At 36.6% G+C, this 24,659-nt stretch overlaps 1 protein-coding gene across 1 annotated transcript in view; it reads left to right on the forward strand.

The window, feature by feature from the left end:
* LOC149803521 (uncharacterized) overlaps positions 1-24,659 on the forward strand; it is a 77,377-nt gene that overhangs the window by 10,599 nt on the left and 42,119 nt on the right. The window contains exons 2-5 of the mRNA XM_089953275.1: positions 1,829-2,021; positions 7,458-7,602; positions 10,930-11,063; positions 13,519-13,587. Of these exons, the coding sequence (XP_089809401.1) occupies positions 1,934-2,021; positions 7,458-7,602; positions 10,930-11,063; positions 13,519-13,587 (436 nt within the window). The 5' untranslated portion in view covers positions 1,829-1,933. The remainder of the gene's footprint in view (positions 1-1,828; positions 2,022-7,457; positions 7,603-10,929; positions 11,064-13,518; positions 13,588-24,659) is intronic.

Below are 24,659 nucleotides of genomic sequence, written 5' to 3' on the forward strand. Positions count from 1 at the left end.
ATGTTGCAGACTTAAAGCACAGTCTCCAAGGTAATAAAAGGTTATAGGTCAAGTGACTGTTGCACGCATTGGGGTGGGGTTCTTCCAATATATATTAATTAAATTATGATGAAAGTTCCACCCTGGCTCGTGGGGTTAGAAAGTTAAATTAGTGACGAGGTAGATTTACAGCTCTGAGCCCCCAGTCAGCAATGCCAATGGTTAAATTATAGAGACCACGAAGATGAAGTTTAATTAATAACAATTTAATAAATTCGATAATTTAAAACGATAAACTCTCAATCACCCATCTTTCACTCGACCAAGTGACAGCCTAATTCATCCCGTGATTTACAGTGTGAGTTCGATTTTCCCCCTGTCCTTGCGTCTACTCATCTTTCTTTCCCGCTAATTCCTTCCTTCCGTTCCTCCAACACCTCTTTCGACTCCGTTTCCCTCTCGACTATCTCCTCCAATTTCGCTCCCAATTTCCTCTTCCTCCCTTCTCTCCCCATTTCCCCCTAGACTTTAACTTCTCCTGACTTCTCTCCTTTCTTCTCCTTTCCTCGTCTCTCTGAGTCTGCGGGACCAAACTGTAACTGGTCTGTTCCTCAAAGCTTCCTTATTTGAAGCTGTCTGTACTTAGAATTTCCTGTTCTAAGATATTCCTGCCAATAATGAATGGCTGTTCAGGGTTACGCTATCCTCCTCTGGGCAATCTCTCAGCGAACTAATTCTTGCCGGAAGACATGGAGATATCATTCTAGCCAAATCAGGGTCTCTCCCCTATCTCGATTCTGATTGGGTGGCGCTGTGACCCTGTCCAATCGTCTTAGCGACCAGTTCAACCTGGCTGTCTGTCTGCAGGGAAAAGAAGTTAAGACACTCCCACTTCTTCGGGCAACTTCTTTTGATCTGGACAAACGTTTCCACATCTAGGTGATAATTGATTATCTGGCGGCCTCGCAGCTCCTAGGTCTGGCTCTCCACTTCTAGCCACGGCAATCTTACGTAAGGGATTAGTGCTAGCCTGCGGCAATGTTTGACATCAAACAATGGCTTGTCAGAATTACCTTGATTATACATGTTTCAAACTGGGGCTACTCTGGGTTGGGGTAAACGTGACAGTGTTTACTGAGCAGGTGACAGCTATTATAGAGATATTGCTTCAGACAAATCTAAGGTCTTGTTGAAGCAAAAAAAGAACCTTCTTTGGGCTGCTTCCATGGAGGCAGAGACCCTCTTTGGAGGTCTCAATTCCTGCATGGCATCTCAAGGCCTGAAGGACCAACAAATATGTTTTTTTGCATTCTGGTCCAGTCTGTTTGAAACCAGTCTGGAAGTGCTTTTATCCTGTTAGTCCTCTTGGACCTCATTGAAGTCATATAATTGCCTAAAGGCCCAATTGAAAAAGCAACCCAAATTTTGACTGTCACCTTGCTGGTTGGTACTGGACGGGGTAGCAGGATAGGCTCAGGGAATAAGTTTCTAGGACCCTCTCCCTTTCGTAAAGGGGGATGGAGCAGTGCTAGGGTACCTGCTCCTTCTCCTGCAGAACAATCCTCTTTCATCAATTCCCACTGGTGATTGACAAGCCCTCATTTCAGAGGTTTGGTTGAGTATAATGATCAGTGGGTGGATCTTCCCTGCCAAGAATCCTAATACCTTTCTATCAGTCAAATCTGGTGAGGTTAAGGGAAGATCTACACTCCATCCTACAGAAGGGTGCAGTAGAGAGGGTGTTAAAGGACCAGTCTCCTGGCTTTTACTTCCAGATTTTCCTGGTATCCAAAAAGGGTGGAATCATTAACTGTTACTTTGCAAATAATAGCATGTGTTTTTCTTTTAGGTCAACCAAGTTCAACCCTGTCAGAGCTGAGGTTTTTGGCATCAAAGAGTGTCACTTTAGTTCCAGTACATTCCTTCATAAAGAAGTTTGCCGACACAGAAGAAAATGGTAAAGGGAAAGGAAGAAGAGGCTCTTTTAAATCTAGAGGAAAAGGAGGATCCAGACATGCCAAAATTCAACATCCCAAAGAACAGTAAGATGATCTTGGCTTATTACAAATAAATTTAAAACTGTAAGTTAATGAATTAATAGGATTGGGAGTGCAAAGACTACCATTATAACAATTTGATCCATAGTCCTACAATGTAACATGCCGATCCTGATATTTACAGTGTGGGTGGGAGATAGATCCTGTACCTCCTTCATTGTAACTGTCTTGCATTGTTTGACTGTTGTACCCCCATCACTATAACCATTAACAATAGTCTTCATTTGTAAGTAGCCCATGTATGTAACCTAACTTGTTAATGAAAATGAAAATAGATTTTAAAAAAATTAAAATTGGTTACAAGTCTAGACAGTAATGAATTGGCTAAGTCGCATTGAACTCAAAAAGCATCAAATTCAGTAGCCATTTTTATGTCCAACAAAACAACACATCTTTTTCTTTGAATACTGATAAAATGTTAAGACCCTGCTGTGGAATGTTCAAGATCTTATATCAGCTACCATTGTTGGAATTTCCTAGTTTGATGTCGATGTAGCTATTCAGTTTTTGGACAATCCCTTTTTCTATAAATAGCTACATAGCAGCATCCTTAACTAGAATTCATAAACTTAAATAAGGCTTTCAGACTGATAGGAAATATCTTCAAAAAACCAAAATAAAAATAAAATAATAAATTATTAAGAATTGCAATTATAAGAGATGAATGTTTTTTTCTTCTGAGTTATCATGGTATAAACTGTCCGTTACCAACTTGCACAGCGTACATAACACCTTATGCCGAAGATTGTTATGTAAGCTGTATGAGTCGGCAACTGAGCTTATGTCTGTATTGCAAGTTTATGGTTGTACATATGCATTTATTGTTATTTATGTAATATTTTTATACACAAAAAGATTTTTTTACCAGAGTGTAAAAAACTGCAAGATATTTTTGGTAAGATATATATTAAAGTGAAATTGTTGCTATAGTGCTGTCTTTTATATTGGTTACCAATCAGAAATACAACAAATGGATCTGACATTTATTAGAAACCACTTGTGAGCAAAATGATGATAAATACCCAGTGTTTAGTGTAATTCATTGACTTTAAAAAGTACACTTGAGTCCAGCATTGAATAATTATAACATAAGCAATGATATTCCATCTTCCCACCAATTGAAAGTAATTTGGGGTGATACCTGTCAAATTTTATACCATTTTGCTCAATCTACTTCACAATGAAAGGGTCCCATTTAAGACAAATAGTGTGACATTTTTACTTTTGGAGTCATCAACTTTTATGGTCTGCATTGTCTGCAGGAAGGTTAGGTTGAGTTGGTAGGTGAAGGCATATATGTTTTGGAAATGCAAATCTTGTTTTAACTGCTACAAGCTTATGGTATGATCAGTTGTCTGTCTTCTGTCCATTAGCATTAGTTTGTTATCAGCAATCATGCTAAGCTACTTGGAGGATTGCCTAGAAACTTTATACACACACATTCATCTCCTGTCTAGTTGGGCATAATTGGTACTGCTTGGATATCCAATATGGCAACCACAGTAGCCATCTTGAAAATCTTATTATTGCTACTCCTTGTGAATAGATGTCAAATTAAACTGACGGATGGTCTTATCAGCAATGAGTTTTCTCTGAAAGACTTTGATGTCTAGTTGGTCCTAAATGAAAATGGTACTGATCCGATATCTAATATGGCCACCACTGGGCGCTCACCAGTTATTATGTACTTTTGAGAGAGTGACGTATGTAAGGTGAAGCTGTTTGCATTTAAAACATGCACAATGGAGAGAATGGTGGCATACCTCTATGCTACATTAATGTAATGTGGATGATATTTCTTTGGATATTGTACTTTTGGAAATTGTACATGATTTAAAAACACTACTAACTAAAATGAATGCCCACTTGTGCTAAAAAAAATCAACCTGAATTTGTCTAAAGTACACTATCCATAGCAGCTATTAAAATAGGACAAATGAATTTTGCCAGACTAGACAATACCAGCTTCTGAAAGGGCAATGAATTAATTACCAAATATATAAAATGTAAAAAAAAAAGTTATTTTTTTTTTATACAAGTTACCTCTGAAGTTCAGGAAGTGAAAATGACCAAGTAGAGCTAGCACTTTTCTGAAAGGTGCACATCTGGAGTAAGGCCAAGCTGTATACTCTATAACCCATATTAAACCCATCAATCATACATCAAAATAAAGGGAATTAAAGGTTCTTTGAATTATACCTAAGATATACAAGGTCTTTTATAACCAGTGAGGATGGGGGCCCCGAGTGGTCTAAAGTGCTTTCCGTTACGGATCATTGCCATCTCACCTCTGTCTGCGTGGGTTTGAGTTTAGGATTCGGCCAGTGTGGTTATATGAGAAAGCTTGCCAGTAGCTTCTCGTGGGTCAGTGGTTCTTCCCAGGTTCTTCCTCCACCATTAATACTGGCCGCCATGCATAGCCTATTGTGTGCTGAAAAATGGCATTAAACCCCACAACAACATAACCGGTGAGGAAAGCCAGGGAAATTCTTTTTCTTTAAAATCCTAACCCTATGCAAAATACGAAAATCTAGAGCGCCACCTTAATGGATGGTCCTCTTAGTATCAGGTTATAATAAAAGCCTTATGATGTCTAGCACATCTGAAATGAAAATGGAGCCAATCTGATGTCTAATTTTACCACATTGACATTTGTCTTGGAATCTTGTAATATATGCTCCGAAATAGATGGCCATATTAACATGAGGTTTTCACTAAAAGCCTTCTTATGATATCTAGTTAGTCTGGAATCAAAATGTTGCCTATGTGGCAGTCAGTATAGCCACTGTGGCAGCCAACTTGTTGTTGTTGTAGGGTTTAATGCCATTTTTCAGCACACGATAGGCTATACATGGCGGCCAATATTAATGGTGGAGGAAGAACCCAGAAAGAACCACCGACCCACGAGAAGCTATCAGCAAGCTTTCTCACATATCCGCATTGGCCGAGTCCGAGATTCGAACCCATGCAGACAGGTGAGATGGCAGTGATCCATAATGGAGAGCACTGTAGACCACTCAGCCACTCGGGGCCCTGACAGCCATCTTGAGAATCTTGTTATTGCATCTCCTCCTAAATGGATGGTTATATCAGCATCAGGTTGGTCCTAAATAATAATGATGCCAGTCTGACATCCAATATGGCCAGTATGGCAGCCATGTCAAAAATCTTATAACAAATGTACTTGAACAGAAAGTCATATTGTTGTGAGGTTTTCACCAGAAGACTTCTTATGATTGGTCATAAATGACAATGGTACCAGGCTAACCACCAGAACTGCTGCCACAGGAGCCATCCTGAAAATCTTGTTATTGCTATTCCTGAATGGATAGTCATATGTAGAAAATATTGTTAAACTGCACATATTTTTTCATGCAAAGCATCTGCGTGATGAAATTGTTCATTATAATTTGTAAAAATGACATCCAGCAAGCAATACATGTTTAAGATGAAAGGAAAAATAAGTGTCTTAAAAAGTGTTAATAATCAGTACAGAAAAAATATAATAAATATTTAGATTTTTGTGAATAAAAGCAGGAATGTTACAGTTATGTTTATTGGACATCACATGTCAATTGGAGCATTCTCATGGTGGGAGATATGATTGCTGTTGTCATGTGAAATAAATATAAACAAATCCAAGAATTGTGTGAAGTATTGAGATAGCAGCAAGCCATTTAGCAGCATAGGGTTTGGAACTAAAATTTGCGCAACTGTCCTGGAGGTCTACATGTACTTTACAGACTTTTCAGTTGGACATAATGTATGCTGTCTCAGCATCAGTTTGGAATACCGAACTTTTTTAATATATATTTTCCAATTTTACAGTAGCAGTACATGATATTGTGTTACACCTGATTGAAAATGGGTCAGAATTACAGAGAAATATTCAGCTGCCTTACTGAGATGGTCTTGTTAGGGTTAGCAGGTCTGCTTTAAGTTCAAGATATCTCTCCAGCTGGGTCCACATGGCTCCGTTTATTTCCATTAGGGTCTCTATTCACTCCTGTTTGCGTGTCTACTTGCTTCTTTTATGTCATGTCTGTTAATTTAAGATTCCATTTGAGTTATTTGACTTCCATATGTGTCAGTCTGATTCCATTTGAGTTTGTTTCATTCTCTTTAGGTCTGTGGATCTTCATTTGGATTTCTTTGTTTCCATTTGAGTCTATTCATTTTTCTATTTAGGTGTATATAAAACTTTGTTTTGGTCCATGCCTCATCTTGCATGTAAACCATGTAGGTAGGTCAGTAGATACTTTATACATGGTCATTTTCACTATGGTCATTCTCACTAAATTAAAATATAAAGATAGCAAATTGGCATGTTGAAAGAAAATAATTCAAAGTAAATATGAGGACTAGTAAAAATGTCAGTTGCCTTGGTATTTTGTGGGGTAAAATGGGCAGGAGTGCTGTCTGTATTATGATGATTAGATTGATTGGTTGCATTTGGCATCTGAGGTGGAAATCTTGAACAGTGCAGATGTTTAAATTGGTTTCGTAATGAATTCACACAAGCTTGATATATTGAGAAGTAGTCAGGCTATTTTAGTTTAAAAATTCGTGACTGTTTCCGAGTTTTATATAATAAGTGTATAAAATAAAGCAACATTCATAACTTCAAGTCAGTTTATGTTCTATTGATAAAGAATGATGGTTCTTTTACACTCTGGTCTGAATAAAAATTCTTGATAAAATGGTCATTAAATATCGGGTATAAAATTGAACTTTTGAAGAAAATTGTCAGTGAACATTACTTTTGGTGTTGTTTATACAGTTTTCTCATAACTTTTAAACTATGAACTTTCATGGATTCCATTTGGAGACTTGAATGAAAAATTTCAAACTTTCACAATAAATAGAATTATTGTACAAAAAATCTGAGTGGAAAAAGAATAATGATCTTAATAGATTGGTCATGTATGCACAATTTCAGATTAAACAAAATTACATAAAATATAGGATGTATGACTGATTCTATCATTTTATATTTGATGATGATTCAGAAATTAATAATAACTTGTTTCTTAAAAAAAAAAAACTTTATGCCCAAGATTTATTTAGAGAAAAAGGGATCAATGAGACCCATTTCTCTGATTTGCAGTAACTGTTCAGTTTGGAAACTAGAAAATGCACATGTTCATTTCCTGTCCATAATCAAATTGTGCTCATTAAATCATGAGTGAGAATTTTTTAATAAATATCATTGTTCAGTTGATTCTTTGTCTTTGTACCAATGAAATTGAAATGCTGAAAGATCCAAACAGGAAGTTCATTATGTGCAAGGTTTGGTAACTGTTCATGTATTTTTTACGTGAGAAATTCTTACAAATGGTAGTACCTTTCTTAAGGAAATAAACCATTTTTCTTTGTTTTTATGACAGCAGTGATCTAAGTTGTGAAAATTTGTTATTTCAGTGTCTCAAATAACAGTAAACATAGGTCCTATCAAGCTACAAGATCTGCATGCTCAGGAATTGCATCAGATGTTTAAAGCCAGCCATGCCTTCAGTATTACCTTTGAGAAAAAAGATCTGGATAGCACCAAGAAGGAACATGTTGGGTAAGCATCTCTTGGATTCAACTGTTCATTTCCCAGCAGTTCTGCAGTTCATTTAAAATTTAAAAAAAATCATTAAGGTAACACAATTTTCCAGCAAAAAGTTTCTTCAGTTCTGGAAGAGGTATGGACCTTCATGGAGAATTAACAGATTTTCTGCAAAAATGTTCTGTGCTACCCATGTCCATTGTGGCACTGAATTTGAACTTTTTGTGCCAGTTCACTTCATGCATCTGTCTAAATATGGCAAACTGGTGAGAAAATGGGGAAAAGTTAGATCATACATTCTGTATTGGTGGGACCCAGGGTGTCTGAGTGGTCTAAGGTGCTTAACTTTTTACAGATCACCAACATCGCACAGTCTTGGCCAGCACAGCTATTTGAGAAATTTGCTTGCCAGTAGCTTCTCGTGTGTTCAAGGTTATTTCTGGGATTTTTCAGGGTTCTTCCTCCACCAAGTTTACTGGCTGCCATGTATAGCCATCATGTGTAGAAAAATGGCATTAAACCCAATATAGCAACATTCTTTATTAGAAGTGAAGTCTGTGAACAGCTTGTGTTTTTACTGGCTCTGCAAGTTAAATAGAATTAAAACATACTCATTACACTTAATGAAAGGATTGAAAAGTTTCTATTATGAAAGACAAAAGTGAACGTTAACGTTATTAACTGAAATAGATTCTAATCTTGAAAATAGATAACTGTCCCAAAAATGTGGCTAGTATTCACTATCTGTCCATATTAAATGTTTATTCTTTTCATATTTTTTTAATTTTTGAGCACTTGTAATACCATATTTGGTTTGGAGGTTGTATAAAAGCTTCAAATTTCACTCAGTTCCTGAGTTACTTATTTTAGGTTGCCAGAAATTTCTTAATTAGTGTAATAGTTGCTTTTGCATCATGTTTCTTGTATTGTATAAACACAAGTTTTGTAGATAGATAATGCAGAAGATGTACTGCTTTGTTAGAATATCAGTGGGTTTACGGAGATAAAATTGGAGAAGAGGGAGGTAATTTGGCAAAGCAAATTTAGCTTTGATTTCATGGCAGGTTGAAGCAAAATTTTATAAACATGGGGGACTACTGGAGTATCACTGATTTTCATTTGTATTGTGTTGTTGCCCTGATCCTCAGATTTAAAGACCCAAGGAAAATTAACAACATATGATAAGAAGCACACCCACCTTTTAAAAAAACTGAAATACTGTTTCATTCTTAGAGATCAGCGAAGTTGTTTGATAAATCAATGTCATTTCTGTAATGTGCAAGTGTGACCTCTCTATAACACGGTAGTTGGGAGCCATAGAACCTGACTGCATTATAGACTGAACCATGTTATAAGTAACCAGGTTAGTTAGCTGAAGAAAATTATGCATGTACCCAAAAAATATTGCTGGGAGAGGGTGTAGGTAATAAATGCGGGCGGTAAAATACATGCTTCATCACCATAGTTACCATCTTAAATCGATGCATATTAAATGAGAAATACACCTGTGGTGAAAACAGAGAAGACATATATAATAGTTTACTTTATTTAGAGAACCACGAATTGGTACATATACATGAATACTGTTTATATATATACATGTCTAATGTATAGCATGAATAGTTTCAACAGCGTGTTCTCACCTGTGAACATCATCATATACAATGAATCCACAATACAAGTGATTCCTTCTATATTATAAAAACACACAGCTTTAAAATATTCAATAATTTTGTCACATGTCATATTGGTCTGAATTTAGTGGGAAAATATAGCACAATCATGTAACGAATGGTGAAGTACATTTACTTTTCAGTACGTCCCAAGTCGGTAAAAGTGAATTTGCATTTTAAACTGCCATTGGTAGTGTTCGTAAGCATAAACTCTTTCATGGCACAGTTAACATGTTCCAGTCACGTTGGAAAATGCAAAAATCCATCAGATTCCATCACTTTCATTTAAGTTTGGTACTGATTTCCTTTGATGAAAGCTTCTTTGTTTTTATTGAAAGATTGTAGTCAGCTTTCTTTGATGAAGGGTGCATGCGTTATTGAAGTCACCGCTAAATGAACGCTTTGGAAAACCAAACAAATGCCCATTTCTTATTGCGGTGGCAACATCAAATAATTGTATTGCATGATTGAGACTGATTTTTTTCTTCTTCCATTTGCTAGGTACGTTTTCATAACAATCGCTGCTTCAAAGGTAATCTGTTTCCTTTGAAATTTCAGCAAACTATTTTATCTCGGTACATTTTACTGTTACTAGTTACTGTCCCTCTATGCCTATTGAATAAACCAATAAGTAAGATGTAGTTTTTATTTTTAATTTTTTAAATTTTTTTTACATTTGTGGTAGCAGCGTGATGTTACCAGAATGGACAGATGTATTCACATTCTTATTTTAGTTGCAGTTCACACAATATACTTTTTTGATTATCATATGAAAGTAAGTGATATTGTACTCCCTGCAGTGAATAGATTGATAAATGTTGAACAAATTAATAAAAAATAATACCTGACAGAAGTGAAACAAAATCACACAAGTTCCAGTTGTTACCCTATACACAAGTTCTTAGTAGCCTAATGTACCATTTCTTATGGCATCCAATCACAGCATTATAGAGGGGTAATTAATTAAAACTTGAGAAAGCATAGTTCTGACCATTGCTGCATCACATGCAAAACAAAAATTATGCTAAGAAAAGACATTAGTTAGATTTTGTATCTTTCTTTTAATTTAAACTGTACTATTTTGCATTATCAAAGCAGTGGGTTTTTTAATTATAAATGGACGCAAAAAGTCAACCAAGATACCTGTAGGTTCACAAACACATTTTGAAGAAAAATGCTAATCTGCAAACTAACAGCCTAGCATAGCAGGAGCCATCAAAACAATTATTTTGTTTGCAGTTGATGTGTCAATTTCATGTGATAACCTAAAAGCACAACATCAGCTCTTCTGCATGTTTTCTTTCTTTGCCATCATGTTGGTAATAAACAGTACACTTGTAGATTGAAAAATACTGTATAACCATAGCCTATTCTGTTGTTTGATTATGTAAAAGAAAAGTCATATCAAATTTACAAACCTTTTTACTGGGTCAAAATTATCAGATGTTCTCAACTCTCACAAATTAAAACAAAGAAACGATGTTATCTTAGTTTCCTGGAAATTATTTTCATCCGTTATAGCAACAGTCCTTCATTTGAGTTTCTAAGAGCAATCATACCAGGTATAAGATGATAGCTTTTCTTGTTCCAGAAACAAATGTTATAAGAATCATTCCTACATTTGACTCTATTGTAATAATGAAACAAATTATTTAATTTTGAATTATAGGTATGTGCGGCTTCCTTTCGAATTCAAGACAAGTACGTACCTGATATGTGTTTACAACAAGTTGAAGAATCTTCGCATCAGTGGCCGTGACATGAGTGTTAACTTTCCACAGGAGTTTGTTAAACTTGTTGAAGGTAAATAAACTAATTTTTTCTCAGCTATACTGGTCATATACCAGAAGAACTTATAGGATTACCTGTTGTAATTTTCCAGTGTCCATCCATCCTTTAACCAAAATTTGTTATTGCTACTCCACCTGAACTGCTGAAAGATTTGCCATGAAACTTGACACACACATTCATCCCAAGGTCTACTTCATCAGAAATAAAAATGGCATTGCTATCTTCCAATATGGCCACTACAGCATTCATCTTGAAAATCTTGCTTTCACTACCTCTGAATAGATTGTCATATCAATGTGGAATTTTATCTAAGAAACATCTTGATGTCTCGCTGACCAAACAGCCTTTATGTCTGTCATCTTGGTGGGTGGATATTTTCCACCACAAGATTTATTGTGATGTCTAGTTAGTTGTAAATAAAAATAGTACCATTCTGACATCCAGTATGGCCAGCGCTGCAGTCATTTTGAAACATTTTGTTGCTGTTACTGCTTAATGGAAAGACAAATATGCAATGGGGATTTTCACCTGAGGACTTCTTATGGTGTCTAATTGGTCACATATAAAAATTCTATGTATATGATACCCAACAAGGCCACCACAGTGGCCATCTTTAAAATCTTACCCATACTCCTAGATGGAGTCATATTGGTACAGTGTAACGCTGCTATAACACGGTGGTTGGGGGCCGTACAACCTGATCATATTATGGACTGAACAGTTTTATAACCATCCATGACATATTTACCTTAAATATAGTGGGGGTGGGGTGGGTTATAAAAGCGGGCACAAAAATATGTGCTTTTGATTAACTGAAAATAAACTAGTCTGAAAACACTTGTATATTGACAACTTACATTTGTGTAGTATAATCCGTAATCTTTTAAGTATTGTAGTACTGTATATAAGAAATCCAAGAATTCAAATATAGATCACATGTTATATTGTAAAAGTCAAATGTATTACTCGCTGTTAGAAAACACAAATAACACATTTAAAAAATGGTTGTCCTCATTTTGATCTATATCCAATTGTCAAGAAACAATTCACTACAGCTGTCTCAAAAAGCATATGGCTATAGTTGTTTACATACTACATGTACTTAAACTAGCATGTCATCTTGCTGAGGCTACCGAGGGGATGAGGCTGTTGATAGGGAAATGAAAACTTGAGCAAAATAAAAAGTTTAACAAACATCTGTGCAAGATAACCCATCTTCAGTTACCTTGACAGCCAGATATTTGTAGTTTCAAAAGATTGGTATAACACTGGAAAGTGCAACAATCTGTCAGATTCCATTGCTTTTATTTAAAATCGGTGCTGACTTCCTTTGATAACTTTTGTTTTAGGTGTGTGTGTGTGTGTGTGTGTGTGTGTGTGTTATTGAAGTTATCACCAAGAACAGCTTTGGAGGACCAAACAGGTGTCTGTTTCTTATTGCGGTGGCAACATAAAAAATAATTGTAGAACACTGATTGAGTCTGATTTTTTTCTTCATTTGCTTTGTATTTATATTGAACAATTGGTGCTTTAAAGGTAGTCAGTTTTCTGAAAAGTTCTTCTTCTGATGTCCTATTAGGTACAAAATCAAAATAACACTGATCTGACAGCCAGTATGGCCACCATGTCAGCCATCTTAAAAATATTATTATTGCTATTCCTCAACTTGAAGTTGTATCATCATGCTGTTTTCATCAGAATGATCATGAAAATAAAAAGTCCTGAATGAAAATGATGCAGATCTGATCAATAGTAAAAATATCACAATGGACATATTGAGGATGTTGTCATAGATAATCTTGAATGGATGGTCATATCAAAATTGGGTTTTTCACCGAAAATCTGATGGTATCTAGTTTGGCCTAAATTAAATTAATGCTGATCTTGCATCTAGTATGGCTGACACAGTGGCTGATTTAAGCTGATTGTAACTCAAGAATATCTGAAATGGTTTTGGCAATAGACATTTAAAAAGAAGAATGGATCTTATCTTGATTTAATAGAAATTCTTTTTGACAGAAGAGTATAAGTCCCTTCAGGGGATTTTTTTTTATGTGTGTAGACCTCTGCTTACTAATTGGACAGAGTCTGTTATATCAGTCTGGGGACAAGCATCAGGAAAAGTGCAGTAATAGCAGTTAAGTACTGCATTTTACCCTCATAAAAAGATACAAGGATTAATAAAAATTTAGACAATTCATTACCAAGCTTGAATCCTACCATTGGACCTACCTGGGTTAGTTACTTTGGTGTGCTTGAGTACTCTACTCTCATTGCCATAAATTTCCTTGCACAAAAGAATCTTCATGCTTGATATCATCTTGCAGATTTTTAAACTAGATATATATGTTTGTGACTTTGGGTCCACAGATGATTTACCAGTGTAATTATTAGTGTCACCTTGTAAGTGTAAATTTTTTAATGATGTTAGTGATTTTATGAAAGTTTGTTCTCATTTCACTTTCAGCTGCTAAAAAGCACCAGGATGAGGCAAGGAAGAAACTTCTTGGCAAGAAGGATATCGTCCAAGCTGAAGGTGAGCCATATTTTTAATCCCATAAATGAGCAGTTGGAGTCTGCAACAATATTTTGCCAAAAACTAGTTTCCACTTTGAAAAGGTCCCCCATTATCTGTGGCAAATAAACATTTTTGAAAGGTTTTAAAATAACCAATTTAGATACAATATTCCAACTCATATATCCTTATTTTAATGGTAGTAATACATTATCTGTCACCGTGGCCTTGCTTACCTCTTCAAATATGCAAGTCCCCTGTTCCCATGTTCGAAGCTTTTAATTCCTTCCTGTTAGTAGGAACGTTTCTGGAATAGAATAAATATAGACTTAGTCTGACTCAAGCATCTTAGGCCCATTTTTCCTCTTGGATGCTATTTGCATTACATGTGTGAAAATTCTCTCATGTAGAAATGCATTTGTTTTGTGTTCTGCAGATGCACTTTGTCATTTTAATCTAATTTTCCATTTGATTGAGTGATGATCCCCTAAGACCTTGCAAAACGTAAGTCTTATTTTAACTTATTTTTAGTTTTAAGTAATTAACTGACTGCTAGCAAACAGTCCCTAATTAAACTTATCCCATTCCTCTTATCTGGTGATAGGGTAATTAATTGCACCTTTGTTTAGTTCCATATTTTGTTTTACAAGTACTTCTTGGCAGTACAGTTATACATTTTTGCATAGGTAAGTATTGCTCTTCTTTTTGTTGTTATCTAATTTTATTTCCTCTTTTCGTCAAATATTGTTAAATGTTGCATTAGAATAACCCCATACACTGCTGTCGATGGTGATGTTGGCTTGGAAGACGGTATTAGTTTTCTCCCAGGGAGGGACCAAAACTTCATGGACCAGTGAGTCTGCAGGGAATATGGAGGCTCTTGAGAGATCCTATGGCTGGCTTGGAGAGGCTGGCCATGCTTGGTGGCTCTTTGAACATTCAGAAAGTGCTGTTGAATCAGATACACATCAGGATCATCAACTGGATGCCATGACATATATTTTTATATCAGTATTCAGTATCACTGTATGAGTGAAATTATATATATATATATATATATATATATATCGATCCTACTTGTGGATGAAACATTATTCATATTGTTTACAAATTCTATACTCTGGCAGGATCATACCTTATTTCTAGTGGTGTCTAAATCCTATATGTCAATGCCATTGGTGATATATACATTTTTTGTATGTTTAAATTCTAAATATTGATTATCCATGGTGATAGATCCATATATCAATCATATTTTTAAGTTCCATATGTTTATTCTTGTTTGATTACTTTTTGAAGTTATGTGTTCCGATTAGTTCCTGTTGGGAATGATATCTCCTTGTTTCAGTCATTTAATTTGGTGTGTATCATTCTGTTAAATCCGTTGTTAGACATTATGTGCATGAGTATCATGTAAAATTCATTCATTATTCAATTATATTATAAATAAACATTCATGAAATTGCTTTCATTGTCATCACTAAAATCCAGTCTCAACCAATTATGGGATCATTGTGTAATGGTCTTCTGCAGCAAGATGTTGATAGTAGTGTGCCTCGGGTGACAAGGAGGTAGACATGTGCCTTCTCAGTGTGTGTAGGTTTTGAACTTCTAATGGGCAGTTGTGGAGGGGATTACGACCCATGTCTACTTTTTTTTCAGTCAAAAGAACATTCTGACAGACAGTCACGGAATTGTCTTGGCACCAGTCTGTAGTAGAGTCTCTGCACAGGCTGTTGGAAAGACCTTTGATGGACTTGTTCATGGTGAGTGCTGAACAACAGGCTCCCCTTCTATGTGTGAGCCAGGCATTGTACAGAAGAAATGAACACAACACCCTTGGGTCGTGGGGTTTATTTAGTGTCAACAACACAAGACAAAAAGAAAAACAGGAGAAAGAAAACATACACAAAGACCCTAAACATCCAGATACCAAAATTCTTGCAAATTGCATTCATCATAATAGGCATAGACACAGTGAAAAAGGTGGTGTTAGTCCAGAGATGATACAACCGGTGCCTATGGCATTTATTAAGTGCATGGCACTCGACGTTATTGCCCCCTTCATGCACTGATTGATCGCTCACATGCTCACTTATGACAAACACACACCTGACTCACATCTGTTTTCCTACTCCCATGTTAGGTGGCCTGGGCATTGGACACCTTCAGTATGAGGAAGGATCATTGGTTTGCCTACACCTTCCCACCATTCAGAATAATTCTACAAGTGCTTCTCAAAGTCCTGACCTCCACTCCCCAGCTCTTTCTGGTAGTCCTCTGTAACCTCAACAGTTGTGGTTCAGCGATCTACATGACCCATTGGTAGATGAACCCAGAATATTCCATCAGAGGAAGGATCTGTTGTTACAGCATGGGGGATCCTTTCTCCACACTAACCCAGATTCTCCACCTTCATGCTTCACTGAGTTGAAGCAGTCATTCCATCAGGACAAATTTTAAAGCAGAGTTACCAACTACATCTTCCAGATTAGGAGGCAGTCCACTTATAAAGTATGTGATGAAAATCTTTTTTGGGTTGGTGATGTATGGAAGCATTTGATCCTAGCTTTGAGTACATTGGCAGTCTTTATTCATTTCTTTTTTCTAGAAAAGAGAAGTCTCCACCATAAAGGGCAGCCCCGTTTAACACACTGAGTCTTTCTGATCTAATCAAATATTTTAACCTGCAGAGACCCAGTAACTTGTCCACTGAATACCAAGATTGAATGTCTTGTGCACACTGTGGGCTTTATTTCAAAACTACTTTATGAACCTTTGTGTGAAGTATTCTTTAAGAACCTTACAATTCAAACTGTCTTCCTACTCTCCATAGTGTATGTGAGGAGAAAGATTGTGCTTCATGCCTTGGCTGTAGAAAAAGGTTGTCTATGGTTCAGTGATAATTGTGAATTCATTTCTCTGCTTTGCAAACCTGGGTTTGTGCAAACATCTAGCTTTACTCAGGAGTTCCACTCACTGTTGAGAAACCCAGTCTCAGTGATATCTGTGCTGGGGATGATCAATATAGACTTCTACCCAGTTATACCATTACAGTTTCATTAGGCCATTTGTAAAGGGAGAAGGAAGGGTCAGAAGGATCTTACCCTGATAAGTTAAGAGTTCACTGATACTTTGACATTCACCATCTTCAGGTGGATTGTCCTCAGCAAGAAAGCTTGTCATTCCATCACAGAGATGGAACTTTCCTTCATGAACATTAAAGCCAATGAAGTTGGGACTGTTGCCACCTTTTGTACCTGTCTTAATCATTACTTGGAAGTTTTTATGAGATCCCCATTTTGGCAGTCACACAGAGCTATCTCCTTTTATCTTTGATCTTAGGTGCACCAATGAAATGGCATGTTCTCATTGGACCCTATAGTGACAGCTCCGATAGTGGCACAGTCCCCTGCCAGATTACATTAGTGAACACTGCTACTGTATGTATATAGTTTGTACCAGTTTCTTGGTGCCATCATACTTGCCTGTCAATGTTGCAATATTCCGTCCTCCCACCTGTCTCTGTTGTAAAACATTTAGTCACAGTTCAAGTCAGAGCGTGTGTGTGCGTGATTTGGATTTTTAATATAGCTTTTAACAGTTTTTCAGTAATATCGCTACCATGTCTGCAGTGTGGCAGTTTATAGTGATGTCTTGCACTGGGGCATCATGCCAAGGATATATAGCATGATGTTCCACCCAGTCACATTATCCTGACACCAGGCCGACCAGTCCTAACACTAACCTCTTAATGCTGAGCACCTAGCGAGGCAGCTGGTGGTATCCTTTTTGTAAGTCTTTGGTATGACTCGGCCAGGGTTCAAATCCGCAGCCTCTCGCATCCTAAGCTGACGCTCTAACCACTAGGCCACCGGAGCGATCGAGTCAGAGAGAAAGATTAATCAGAATGGGCCTGTGACGTTGGATTAGGACTTGGACTTACTGTTCTAGGTGTTGTTCTAGAACATCTAATGGGAGAATGGAATTGCGAGTTTGGACAGGGGTCTTGCATCCTGAAAGAGGTAAGCAAGGCAGTAGTGACAGGTAAGTATTATATAAATAAAATTACCCCCCCCCCCATTGTAGTAAAATGTGGATATAAAAATATAGAAACTATTATATGCCCAAGGCCACCTTTGTTACACATGATATAAGTTTTGCTTTTAATATGCCCACCATAAGGTTCAGTGTATTATGATAATATGATGTTCATCCATTTATTACCAACTTGCTTTCTGCACAATAACTTTAGTCCACTATCCACAGGTACAAAACTTTGTGGATGGCTTTTCGTTTGAGGTAATGAAGAACCGTGTCAACTTCAGGCTGAAAACCTGAAACGTCTGGCTCACTGACTAAAAGAATGAAAATAGTTTCTACACAGTAGCAGAGTTCTTCATCATCTGCAGTTACCAAACGTTATGGATAACTTGTACATGCAGTGAAGAAGAACCTTATTGATTTCAAGGTCAAATGTTGAGGTCAATGTTGCTTTGATGGAAACAAATTATGTACAGTAACTTAAGTTATCCATCTACAGTTACTGAACTTTGTGGATGTCTTGCAGTTAGTGTAAGGAGAACCATATCTGATCCATGCACATGGATGTCTGTAATTGACTCCTTAAATATTAAAACATTCTGTTTGAAACCGTATCTTTGAATATAAGATGAGAAGTTTTACACAGGAAAACAATAATTAAGATTCTTCAATGATAAACTTCAACTCAACACTCATTGTAAGAAATGTAAACTGTTATTCTTAGCATATGTAATTTGGTTACCAACATCTGCTGCATGTTCACATGTTGATAGTTGTTGTCCATTACTAGGTGAATGGTCCATTCTTAGTTGGTTCACACTATGGTAACCATAGTCTGCAAGACTTCCACCTGAAATTAGCCCATGAAGATTATACTAGATTTTTACAGTTGAAGCTAATTGCTTAGCTGGAGAAAAAAATATACATGAGGCACTTTACTCATGAAAGCATCTGTGGATAATACAGGTGATGGTCAGGAATCAGTCACTCATCATGGAAGAAAATTAAGGTTGGCTAAATCAGGATATTTGGAGTCCTAAATTCTCTGACAGGAAATACTGAAGAGCTTGAAATGTTTCTTGCAATTGAGGATTTCATTGGAGTTTGGATTTTAACCTTGCAACTGATGTTTAAAATGAGGCTGAAAGTTGGGCAGTCCAAGCAACGGGCCTTTAATTTTCAAGCAAGAATGTTAGCCTTCTCAATAATTGGATGTGCAAGATCTAATGAGATGAGCCCTTGAAAATATGTAAACTGTAAATCGGTTATAGAGATCTCAATAAATGGAAATGCAGTTTCACAAAATGCTTCTGAATTTGTCAGAAACAATGCAATGTGGCAGTGTCTCTGGATGCATGATGATGCAGATGTAACAAAAATTATCTGCCCATGAAACCCTGTTAAAAGTAAAGGGAGGCTAACAAAACCATCAAAAGATGTATGCATCCACAAAGATAAAATATAAATTAATGGTAGCAAATGATGCCCAGATAATGAACAAATTCTATCACAAAAGGAGATGAAAATTAAGAGCAAGACTTACGTTTTTATTAGAAGGTATCTCCTCACCAAAAATCTGTTTAGTGTACTGAAGAATATCAAGTGACATCTAATTATTTCTGAGTAATACTGATAACAAGATTTGTTTTTGCTCTGGTTCGGTTTTGTGGGATTTAATGCCATTTTTCAGCATAAGATAGGTTATATATGGCAGCCATGTTATGTGGTGGAGGAAGAGCCTAGGAAGAACCACAGAAGAAGCTACTGGAAAGCTTTATCACATACCCACTTTGGTTGAACTGAGACTCAGATTTTCATGAACAGAGGTGAGCTGTGTAAGTGATCTGTAAAGGTGATTGTGCCATGGACCACTTGACCACACTGTCCAGTATTAATGGACAAAAGAAGAAACAACATTAAAGATGCAACCTTTAGGTTCTGCATCTTTTTTTTGAAGCACTGTAACAAAAAGATGCATTAAAATACCACATTTTATCATCCACTGCAACAATTAGCATACCAGATGAAACATTTTTTCAGTATGTGGAATGAGGCTATTGATGAGAAAGGCCATATATTTTACTAAAAGGAAGAGGGGGGAAAAGGTTGTTCATGTCGGGGTGACAGCTATGGAAGTATAGCTAATTTTCTAAGTTGGAGTAAGACCAGAAGTGTTGACAGAAACAGTTCACTTGTGGACTCACAAAATGCCATTTGGTTCAGTATGAACCACAATTGTTGCTGCATTAGGAAACATTCAGTGAAAAAGGAGCTTGTAAATGCTTACATCTCTCACATAAAGGAAGAAGGGGACATCTTTAAGAGGTATTTAGAAGTAAATGAAACCTATATGAATGAACAGATGACATCCTGTCTGTCTTCCAGTAGCATCTTTAGAAGTAAATGAAACCTATTGGAATGAGCAGATGAAATCACATCTGTCTTCAGATAGCATCTTTAGAAGGAAATGAAGCCTATTGGAATGAGCAGATGAAATCACATCTGTCATCAGATAGCATCTTTAGAAGGAAATGAAGCCTACTGGAATGAGCAGATGACAGTGAATGAAGCCTATTGGAATAAGCCAATGAAATCCCTTCTCTCTTCCAATAGCATCTGATGTATGTGTAGACTGAAATTGTTGAACAACCCAAACCAGGGTACAAAAAGGCTGTTTCCAGCAGAGTTTTTTTGGCCTAATTCAGCTGACCAAGTGAAATTTTGAGAAAACTGGAAGAAAAGAGCAATTGCTGTTGCTCATGATGACAAATCCCCATGCTTTTTTATTGTATATTCCTATCCCTTTCTGTACCTCAGACAGGGATCCAAAGTTCACAATTCAAAATCCATGACATTTGATTCATCTTCATGCAGTGACTGCATATATACGATTGGTCAGAAAATTATTGAAAATATCATTGCAACATTGACCATTGAATATTATTGTTCTGTAATAACAGACTTGATGGATGATTGTTCTTCAGTAAAAGGAATCTTGTGAAAGTTAATCCCAAGAAATCGACCATACTGGAAAGCAGCTTTCTTTGACATGGACCAAATAAAAATACACATCTTGCATGAAAATGTCATTCTGTCACATGGACCACATGGGATATAATCAGTCCACGTGGGGTGTAATCACTCAGTAACATGGTACATAAAGACGTTTAGTGATGATGATTATTCTGATCAGTTTGTAATTTCAATTTAATGGAAGATTATAATGTTCCAGGAACATGGACTCTATGATATATAATTTTATGTGCATCATGTTTGAGGATTATATTGATTTAACCAAGGAAGAAGTCAGAACCTATGCCAATTAACAGAAGTCAGAATTAACTTCTGCGTATGATGTTACAAAAAGAGTATTTTGGTGTGGTTTTGTATTTTATGGCATATGAACACATGGCTATTCAATGCTGAGGCAATTGGAGTAATGTGCATTTCCCCCAGGCATACCACTATAGCCGATCTGGGCTGAACTGATGCTAGGATTGAATTTGTACCTTTTTGGTTACGAGATTGCCACAGTAACAACAAGACACGTTGGTTACCTTATGCAGAAAGGTTGTATATCTCTGCTTGTAACTGGTTAGAGCATCAATCCAAAGATCAACATTTGGCAGCTTGACACACTTTGGTACCTTGGACCTCTTATCTTCTTCAGTGATCACTGGCATTCCCCATTTACACAGCATGACTGTTGTTTTTGCTGATCTGAATGAAACAGGCAAGATTTTAAAAATGGCTGTCTAAAAACATCATCTGTGTTGGCTGTGTCCAATTAGTATGCACTCAGCAGGATTTAAAAAATTGAAGTCTGAAAACATCTGTGTTAGCTTTGTCCAGTTAGCAGATTTTAAACATGGAAGTCTGAACACATCTCTGTTGGCTGTGTCCATTTAGCAGGTACACTGCAGTATTTTAAAAATGGAAGTCTGAAAACAGATCTATGCTGGCTATGTCCAATTAGCAGGGACTCTTGAGGATTTGTAAAATTGAAGTCTGAAAACATATTGGCTATGTCAGTAAGCAGGCATGCTGCATGATTTTGGCTGTATCCAGTTAGCAGACACCCTGCAGGATCTTAAAAATGGAAATATTAAACCATCTGTGTTGGCTTTGTCCAATTAGTAGGCACCCTGCAGGAATTTAAATATGGAAGTCTGAAAATATTGTCTGTGTTGGCTTATGTCTAGTTATCAGGCACTCAGCAGGACCCAGCAGGATTTTAAAAATGGAGGTCAGAAAACATATCTGTGGGCTGTGTCCATTTATTAGGTGCTCTGCAGGATTTAAAAAATGGAAGTCAGAAAACATTGGTATTGGCTGTGTCCAGTTAGCAGGCGCTCTGCAGGATTTTAAAAATGGATGACTGAAAATATATCCTTGTTGGCTATGTCCAATTAGCAGGGACTTGGCAGGATTTAAAAAATCAACGTCTGAAAATGTGATGGCTATGTCCAGTTGGCAGGCACTCTGCAGATTTTAAAACTCGAAGCCTGAAAATTGTGTTGGCTTTGTCCAGTTTGCAGGCACCATGCATGATTTTAAAAGATGAAGTCTGAAAACATCATCTGTGTTGGTTGTGCCCAGTTAGAAGGCACTCAGCAGGATTGAAAAAATACAAGTCTGCAGCATCTCTGGTTATGTCCAGTTATTAGGCATTTTGCAAGATTTTAAGTGCGAAAGTCAGAAAACATCTGGGTTGGGTTTTCTATCTCCAAATAGCAGGCACTCTAGGATTTTAAACATGGAAGTCTGAAAATATCTGTGTTTGAGTATGTCTGATTAGCAGCCACTCTGTAAATTTTAAACATGAAATTTTAACATGTGTTTTGGTTATGCCAATTTAGCAGGCACTCTGCATGATTTAAAAAATGAACCCTGAAAACATCTGTGTTGGCTGTGTCCAAATAACAAGCACTCGGCAGGATTTTAAAAATGGATGTCTGCAAACATCCCTGTGTTTGATTATGTCCAGATAGCAGGCACTCCTCAGATTTTAAATATGGAAGTGTGAAAACATCTGTGTTGGCTATGTCTGTTTAGCAGGTGTTCAGCAGGATTTTAAAAATGGAAGTCTGAAAACATCAGAGTTGGCTGTGTCCAGATTGCAGACACTCTGCAGGATTTTAAAAATGGAAGTATGAAACCATCTGCGTTGGCTATGTCCAATTAGTAGGCACTCTGCAGAAATTTAAATATGGATGTCTGAAAACATCATCTGTGTTGGCTATTCTTGATTAGCAGGTAGGATTTTAAATATGGAAGTGTGAAAATATGTGTTGGCTTTTGTGAAGTTATCAAGCACTAAACAGAACCCAGCAGGATTTTTAAAAATGGAAGTCTGGAAACATATCTGTGTTGGCTATGTCTGTTTAGCAGGTGCTCTGCAGGATTTTAAAAACAGAAGTCCAAAAACATTGGTGTTGGCTGTGTCCAATTAGCAGGCATTCTGCAGGACCCAGCAGGATTTTAAAAATGAAAGTCTGGAATCATATCTGTGTTGGCTGTGTCCAATTAGCAGGCACTCTGCAGGATTTTTAAAATTTTGTCTGAAAATATCCATGTGTTTGATTGTCCAATTAGTAGGCACTCTCCAGGATTTTAAAAACAGAACTCAGAAAGCATCTGTGTTGGCACAGATTTTTTCTATGTCCAAATAGCAGGCACACTGCAGGATTTTTGAAATGGATGTCTGAAAACATCCCTGTGTTTGATTATGTCAAATTAGCAGGTGTGTTGCAGTGTTTTAAATATGAAAGTCTGAAAATATACATGTTGGCTGCGTCCAGTTAGCAGGCACTCTGCAGGATTTAACAAATGGCAGTCTGGAAACATCTCTGTTGGCTATGTCCACTTAGCGAGCACTCTGAAGAATTTAAAAATTACAGTTTCAAACATAATCTGTGATGGTTATGTAAGTTAGCAGGCACTATGAAGGAACATACCAAAAGGAAGAGACGGTATATAGCAAAGCGTAGCCGCAGTTTTAATAGCTATAATTCCAGAACCAGAAATTGGAGATCCTTCATATGAAGAGTTGCTACCCAAGGCTCAGAAAATAATGATCATTTTCCACTTTAGTAATTTCCCAAGACAACTGATTTACAGGACAGAATTTGTAGTAAAATCATTTGATGAATACTACTACAGTGTGATCTCATTATAGCACGATGGTTGGGGTCCATAGAACCTGACCATGTTATGTACCAACCAAGTCAATAAGCAGAAGAAAATTATGCATGTACCAAAACAATGGTGGGGGAGGGGTAAATTAAATGCAGGCACAAAAATATGTGCCCTTGATTCAATGAAGACAAAACTAGTCTGAAACAACATTTGTATGGTACAATCCATAATGCATTAAGTATTGTACATGTATATGAAAAATCTATGAATTTTAATATAGATCACATTATAAAATTCATGTATCAGTAAAATCTTGTTATAAAATACAAATAACACATATATCAACAATGGTTGTCTTTGTTTGATCTATATCCCATTATCAACAAAAACACGTCTCTAAACAGTTCACTATGATATTCATTATCGGCACTGTCTTATGTTTCTAGTTGTTTACATGCTACACATACATGTACTTAAATTGGCATTGGTTTTGGTCAGCTGGGGACAGTTATCATCTTGCTAATGCTATCCAGGAGATGAGGCTGTCAAACCTGCCAATCCTTATAATTTTCCAGGTCTTACAGAAATGACCCTTTAAGTTCAGACTTGAGGAATAAAATCACAAATTACAGAAATATGATTGCAATAAAATCCAGATAATGACTTTTCCATGTTTGATTCATATCCAGTTTTCATAATAGATTCAGAGGAATTGGTCAGAGAACAAGACTAACTTAACTTGAGTACCTCAGATGCTTTAAACGACATGTATTTTGCAATGCAACACATCTGCATGATCAAAATGTTGCTAACTTACTTTAAAATGGAATCCAACAAGCAACCTGTCAGGATGAAAAGGACAATAAACCTCTTAAAAGTTTAATAGTAGAGAAGAATAAAAGAGAATATTC

The sequence above is a fragment of the Sinohyriopsis cumingii genome, chromosome 3 (genome assembly GCF_028554795.1).
Source record: "Sinohyriopsis cumingii isolate HCF-2022 chromosome 3, ASM2855479v2, whole genome shotgun sequence".
Lineage (NCBI taxonomy): Eukaryota > Metazoa > Mollusca > Bivalvia > Unionida > Unionidae > Sinohyriopsis > Sinohyriopsis cumingii.